Source organism: Argentina silus (genome assembly GCF_951799395.1).
Source record: "Argentina silus genome assembly, chromosome: 21".
Classification (NCBI taxonomy): domain Eukaryota; kingdom Metazoa; phylum Chordata; class Actinopteri; order Argentiniformes; family Argentinidae; genus Argentina; species Argentina silus.
The window spans coordinates 7,543,231-7,550,730 of NC_139675.1; the positions used below are offsets into that span (position 1 = coordinate 7,543,231).

Below are 7,500 nucleotides of genomic sequence, written 5' to 3' on the forward strand. Positions count from 1 at the left end.
CCATTCATCCACTGTCCTGGGGCATAGGGGGTCCCCTCGACCAGAGGGAGGGGGAGTGCCACCTGCTGGTCCTCAAACACCACTTTCAGCAGCCTGTTTTGGTACCCCCATCCAAGGATCGACCGAGGCATGCCCGGCTAGGCATACCCTGTGACCGAGGCATACCCTTAGATTCCCAGACAAGCCAGCCAGAGGGAGGCAGGGTAGGGGGGGTCTGCTGAGGATAACCTGAACATTTCCTAGCGTATCCTAGCGTTAATGTTGTCTGTGTGTGTGTGTGTTGTTCAACAGGTATACCTGAATCTGAGCAATGCACCTGTCCCTCCAGAGCAGCAGAGGGCGACGTCTCAGAGGCTGAGCTCTGTGTGCAGCACCACCGCCCCCACCCAGCCCCTGCTGCTCAGCACCACCGATGTGTTCCTGGACTATGAGACTGTGTAACACACACACACACACACACACACACACACACACACACACACACACACACACATACACACACACACCCACATGAGCGTATGCATGCGCATGCACACACACACACACACACACACACACTCAGACATGAGCATATGCACACACACACACACACACACACACACACACACACACACACACAAGCGCATACACGGACATGAATGGCAGACACACACACACACACACACACACACACACCTCACCGTACGCCTCTCTGTGTATTAGAGTCCATCTGTGTGTCTTAACTGATCTGTGGTGTATTTCAGGTGCATGTCTCTAGCTGACTCCAGCATTAACCGTCCATGAGTATCTGTCAGCTGACACAGACCAAATCTGATACATGACACACTATACTGACCTGGGGAGGCTGGCGGAGGTAGAATTTGGAGGATGGGCTCATTGTAATGCATGGAATTACAATGAGCCCATCCTCCGAAATCTCCCTCCACTGGCCTCCCCTGAAACAGACAGGCTAGTCTGTCTCTGACCTCTGACCTTGACAAAGACGGCGTATCTCTGGATCCATAAACACTTCAGACGTTGACTTGAGTGTGTCGACAAAGTGGGTCGCCAGGGCACCGCAGTTCTTTGAATCAGGAATGAGGGAAGTTATGCAGAGAGGGTCCGAAACACTGGGTAGATATATAACCAATCTTCTTCATAAAACAACAACAACAACAACAACAACAACAAAAGAAACTCCCATAGGTACATTCAAGCCATCGCGTGATCATCTAAAACAGCCTTGATAAGATTAGAAGATTAGAAGACCCTGATGAGGGTCATACTGTACATAGAACATCGGAGGCTGGTGGAGGTAGAAAAGAGGACATGATGCATACGCAATGAGGAACGGTATCAAACATGTTGGGTTGGATCCCATCCCTCATTCCGTTCCATGTATTACAATGAGCCCGTCCTCCGATTTCTACCTCCACCAGCCTCCACTGACATAGAGAGATATCCCGAGAGATCCCTCGCAAAAGTTTTCTTTCCCAGGATGGAGTAGTAGAGCACCCTCTAGTGGTGACAACTCTATGGGGGTAATAATGTTGTAATAATCAGTTGAAGCCATACGTAGACACCTTTTATTATGTTCTGTTGCTTTGGATACTGTGTGCGTCCCGATCGTCTCTCCCCGCCCCCTTCTCTAAACACACTGGAGGGGAATGCCTCAGAGGAGGAACCTTGGATCTTCTCCTTCAATGCATTTTGAGAAGGAATGGAGGAGACGAGAGGAGATGGACGAGTGGGACGCACCACGTCATACTGAGTGCTAGATGAGGTTTGCGTAGGGATAGCTTTGGACTCTATGTGTAAATATATGGACTGTAGCCACCATTTTTGGATTGCTCATTGATAATGTGTGTGTTGGTTTCGAGTGGCAGTTTTATGCAAGGAGTGGATGTTGATATACTGTACGTACAAGTGTGCTTTTTGTAAGGTACTGAAAACGGTTTTGAGGTTTATGCAGTTTTGATACTGATGGTTGACTTGTAATGAAGAATGTTATGGTACAAACACGTGGCGTGTGTGTGTTCCATTGCTGTCGACACGACACAACAAAGACACTGACAACCACGGAAACATTTGCAGTTGGTTTTATTTTCAAATTGACCAAGGGAGAGGGAGAAGGGTTAATGTAGCAAAGACTTTGCTTCAAAATATTCAGTTCCATTTGAATTTTGGGAAGAGAGACCATTTTGACTGTGTGTATTGCGTACAGTTTAATCTAGAACTAGGTCTTAAGGGCCCACATTAGTCATTTTGACATTTAGCTTATATATGATATCCTGGGGCTGCACAATGTTGTTGAACAATGATTCAGAAAATTGCTGTTTAGGTCAAAGTATGTGTATTTTGGGAAATACCTTCCATGTTCTTATCTCTTCCTAAATCGGTTTCCCACGTGCCGTGACGTACAGTATGACATTTCATACAGCTATAGAACTCCGAAGTGTGACGTGGCTAGCCTGTTTTGCAAAGTTAGCCCCCAGAGTCAAATATGACCTCCGAACCCCCTTAACCAGCTTTTTTGCGACTGAGTCAAACACACTTGATTGAGAATTGCTCCTAGCTACATATGGCGTGACTTTCCCAAATAGCTCCGTGAATGACTAACGTACCACTTGGTGTATCCTTTGCTTGGATATTCTTTTCAAGAAAAGCCAGGAAGCAAAACTGGCTGGTGTGGGCCTTTAACTATGGTAGACATAACTAGGTGAAATATACTGCTTATACACGGTCTCTCAATAGCATCCTGTCTCCAGCTCCAATACATAAGGGCCCTGTGGCTTTCATCTGACCATTTTTGAAGAAACCAGACATTTCAGACAAAGCATATAAATGTTCCGTCAACAATGACCGATGCAGGTATGGAACGTTAGTGAAACATTCAGAATTTCCAAAAGAGAGTTGAGATCACAGTACATTGGAACATCGGAAGCGTAGAATTAGAACTCCTCCTGATTCTACAAATGGAACATACAGAAACAGAACAGAACAGAATGATTTCATGCCTTCCTTTCCTTCATGATAAAGGGTCCTTTGACATACTCTGCTACAGGGACATTTGTTAGTCTTAACACCGGTACATTCTTTGGGCTGACTATCAGTGACAACTCCTAACACCACTACAATGACATCACCATGACGTTGCATTTTCAGCAAGGACGAGACACACACACAAACTACAGGGTCTGAGTTTGCTCTGGGATGGGTTATGGTTGAGTAAGTGTGTGTGTGTGTGTGTGTGTGTGTGTGTGTGTGTGTGTGTGTGTGTTAAGCGTATGACATTTCAGCATATCTAACAGTGTCATAGCTTGTTGAAATTCCTCGTGAAGAGGACGGCCATCTTGTCTAGTTGGCTAGTCATAGCCTCGTAGGTGACAACTTCACCAATAAAACCATCTGTCTCAGTCATACATCGATCCATGCTCTTATGAAAATTAAGAGCATTAAACTGAGTGATTCATACACGCAGACACTGCTCTCTCACACAAACTTGTATTCATGTTAAGCTGCCCCACACGCGGGCTCTTACGCCCAATCAGAGAGGATACTAGAATACCACTGCTTCATTACTGCAACGCAAGAACTGATTGGCTATCGCCAGGGGCAACCAACACGGCCCCCCCGAGTGATACAGGAAGTAGAATAGAAAGGCTAAAAAACAAACAACTATACTCTCTCACTCTCACACACTCACACATACACACACACACACACTCACACACACACACACACACACACTTCCTAGAGGACACAGAACACTCTCCACAACAAACAAAAAAACAACACATTCAGAGAACTCCTTTTCCCTCGCACCCCTCCTATCCAAGGCTTTCCTGTTTGATATGGCTTACTGTTAACAGGGCCGGGCTTCATTCCATTTCTAGTCAGTCAGACTGAATTGGAATGGAATGGGGCCCAGCCCTGCCTGTTAATGAATCTCTGTGATCGCTACTGACTGAGATCAGACAGAGAACTGCATGAGGGCTACAGATGCCTGGCAGCAGACCTGGAAGGACTACACAGGAGGTGACATCACAGAGGTGATGACATCGAAGAGATGGTGACGTCACAGAGGTGATGAAATAACAAATGTGATGACATCACAGAGGATGTGACATCACAGAGGTGATGACATCGTAGATGTGGTGACATCACCGAGGTGATGACATCACCCAGGTGACATCACAGAGAGAACAGGAAGTACAGGTAGGGGGTGTGATCCTTCTTGGTCTGACCCAGGCTGAGGCAGAAGCAAGTCAATTGTCCTTATTCCTGAGAGACACAAGTACCATCCAGCTAACTCTGAATCCTTAACACGTATGACGGTAAGACACAGGGGAACACACACATACACAGAAACATCATTTCTTACACACACACACACACACACACACACACACACACACACACACACACACACACACACACACACACACACACACACACACACACACACACACATACATACATCTGGATAGTGAGTTACTGTTGTCAAATATGCTTGGGTTAAAGATATATACTGTTTGTTACGTATAGGGCTCTGTCTTTTAAAAATAATCCACACTATGACTATATATACATGCACTTTGTTAGGGTCATATTTACTGCAAATATAGAAACCTTTGAATAGTCTGTTAAAAAAGACAACATATCAATTGAGTGTATGCGTGTGTTGGCACTTGGAATCACGAAACCTGTTACACTGATAATCCTGTAAAACATGACTTGAGATGCATTTAACTTGTTAGTTAACCAGTTAAAATATGTTTAAGCTTTAGTTAATCTTTTAAAACATGATTTAAACTGTAGTTAACTGGTAAAACATGATTTAAACTGTACTTAACCTGTGAAATCTAAACTTTTTGTGATATATATATATATATATAGAGCCATTAGGGTCACTGGGACACAGTGCTTAAAAACTCAACTTCCCAGAATTCCACTTGCTAACACCCAATATAACACCATTAAACAAACTGTGACAGGACTTTTTCGAGGGAGGCGGTAGACTGATGGGGGGGGGGGGATGGGTGGGAGAAATGCTACCCTCTAGCATAGCATCTCTCCAGGTTCGCCCAGAGACACTAGAAAGTTAAAAGTCATAATTTTTCAAAAGCTACTAATAAAAGCTTACATAATATTATTGTTTTTTTCTCCATGCAACCATATAAAATACTAGGTTTTTGTTTTTCCTTTTGAGCTATGATGGATATTTACACATTTGTTTATGATACAGTGATCTGTACAGAGTCCAGTTCATGACATGACACGCTCAACAGAGTCTCTGATTACCGTGGTGATGGCGTGTTATTCCGGAGTTCCTATCGGGGATTTCCGGGCTCTCACACAGCGCTCAACGTGTTCCTACACAGGGTGTACAGGGTTCCGAAATTCTTATCCATACCGTTGCCATGGTGATGAGTCATTCCTTAGGCATAGAGCCTTTCCTATTTCCCATGATGCAGTTCTCTCTGGAGGAGGAAGAAGAAGGTCGGCACGGTGGCCATTTTGGTCAGGAAGATAGAAGACTCCAGATATTCCATTAAAACAAAAAACAACAACAACCAAACAACCAACCACAGTTTGGTACCTGCCCTCTCCGAGGCAGTCCTGGGCTCTGATTGGCCGCCTCACTCCTCACCTCCCCAGGCCCTCCTACTGTTGGCTGGAGGAGCTATCAGTCCTGTGTGAGGACAGGGCTTTCTGGTGCTTTTGGGGCTGGGGTTTCAGATGCTGCTGATGCCGCTGGTGATGTTGTTGTTGTTGTTGTTGTTGTTGCTGTTGTTGTTGTTGTTGTGGTGGCTGTTGCTGGGTGAACTGCTGCTGCTGCTGGAGGGGGAATGCCGCCTGGAGGATTAGCTGGGTGGACGGGTTGCCGTGGAGAAGACGCGTGCCCTAGCAACACAACGTGAGGTTAGAGAAGATGTGTGTGTGTGGACAGTGACAACCACAAACTGTCACCCCCCCCCCGAGCGTGATGATGTCACATCCCTCTAATCACACACTGTGTCATCATGGTTGGAATTACAGAGCGGCGCCAAGGGGGCTGAACCCCGACATAACAAATCAGGACCCCCCCCCGCACCGTATAAATCGAACACACACACAGAGTTCAGCAGGGTACAGGGAGCGGGCATACAGTACAGAGAGAGAGAGAGAGAGAGAGAGAGACATCACAGAGATTATACAACTCTGTTTCTATATCCAATGAAAGTCTGCCCCCTGGTGGTGTACCTGTAGGAACTGCTGCTGCTGCACCCCCTGCTGGTTGGCCTGTGCTACTACAGCGCCCCCCTGTGTCTGGTGGTCGGGCTGTCCCTGGGGTGCCGGGGCAGCCTGGAGGGTGAGGGTCTGCGTCTGGCCCCCCTGCTGAACAACAGATCAATCAATCAATCAATCCATTGATCACTTGAATCAACTTTCATAATTAAAAGAAACACACACAACTTATTTATCTGGCCTCATAATGGTTCCAAGCTCAGTGAACCACACTGCAAACACCTTTTAAGTATCTCACTTGACATACACACACGCACATACACACACACACACACACAAATGCACAAACACGCGCACAGACACGCAAAATACACACACAGGCACGCACACACACACTGCGTTCTCCTCAAAGAGGGTCCAGTAGGAGGGGCGCTGCGCCACCTTATCCACTTGGCTCCACCACCATGGAAACATTTCAGAGCAAATTAACCTGCTATGGTGTGTGACGCCCCCTCCCCCTCCCCCCTCACCTGTTGCCCCCCGAAGGGGTTATATGCGGTGACGACCTGGCCCATGAACATGGAGGTGGGCACCATCACGGCCCCACACGCCATCGGGGCCGTCACCAGCTTAGTGACCAGCTGCTGCCCCGCTGGGAACCTGGCAACACACACACACACACACACACACACACACACACACACACACACACACACACACACACACACACACACACACACACATACACACATACACACACACACATACACACACATACACACACAGACATACACACACACAAACACAAACACAAACACAAACACACAGACAAACACACATACACACACACACACAGACACACACACAGACACACACACAGACAGACACACACACACAGACACAAACGGACACACGTCATCTATCTGTCCTGGGGGATGCTGAGTTGTTAGTAAGTAAGTAGTAGTAGTTTGTGTATGTATTCGCACATGTGTGTGGTATATGTACAGTATGTGTGTGTGTGTATATATATGTATGTGTGTATGCGCCTGTGTGTGTGTGTGTGTGTCTACCATATCTGTCTGCTCTCCTGTATGAAGGTGGCCATGGCAGTGGCCTGTGTGCATATGTATATGTGTGTGTGTGTGCATATGTATGTGTGTGTGTGTTTGTGTGTGTGTGCGTGTGTGTGTGTGTGTGTATGTGCGTATGCATATGTGTGTGTGTGTGTGTGTGTGTGTGTGTGTGTGTGTGTGTGTGTGTGTGTGTGTGTGTATGTGTATGTGTGTCTGT

At 46.5% G+C, this 7,500-nt stretch overlaps 2 protein-coding genes across 5 annotated transcripts in view; one reads left to right on the forward strand and one right to left on the reverse strand.

Moving 5' to 3' along the window:
• The window catches only part of kitb (KIT proto-oncogene, receptor tyrosine kinase b), a 15,327-nt gene extending 12,756 nt beyond the window's left edge, over positions 1-2,571 (forward strand). For both annotated transcript variants that reach the window (XM_083693034.1, XM_083693035.1), the window contains exon 21: positions 292-2,571. In XM_083693034.1, the coding sequence (XP_083549160.1) occupies positions 292-441 (150 nt within the window). In that variant the 3' untranslated portion in view covers positions 442-2,571. The remainder of the gene's footprint in view (positions 1-291) is intronic.
• Positions 2,572-3,211: 640 nt separating this feature from the next.
• clockb (clock circadian regulator b) overlaps positions 3,212-7,500 on the reverse strand; it is a 17,134-nt gene continuing 12,845 nt past the window's right edge. For 2 of the 3 annotated variants that reach the window (XM_083693036.1, XM_083693037.1), the window contains exons 21-23: positions 6,741-6,870; positions 6,226-6,360; positions 3,212-5,886 (exon numbers count right to left, since the gene is read on the reverse strand). In XM_083693036.1, the coding sequence (XP_083549162.1) occupies positions 5,647-5,886; positions 6,226-6,360; positions 6,741-6,870 (505 nt within the window). In that variant the 3' untranslated portion in view covers positions 3,212-5,646. The remainder of the gene's footprint in view (positions 5,887-6,225; positions 6,361-6,740; positions 6,871-7,500) is intronic. The other variant, XM_083693038.1, reaches the window with a different exon arrangement.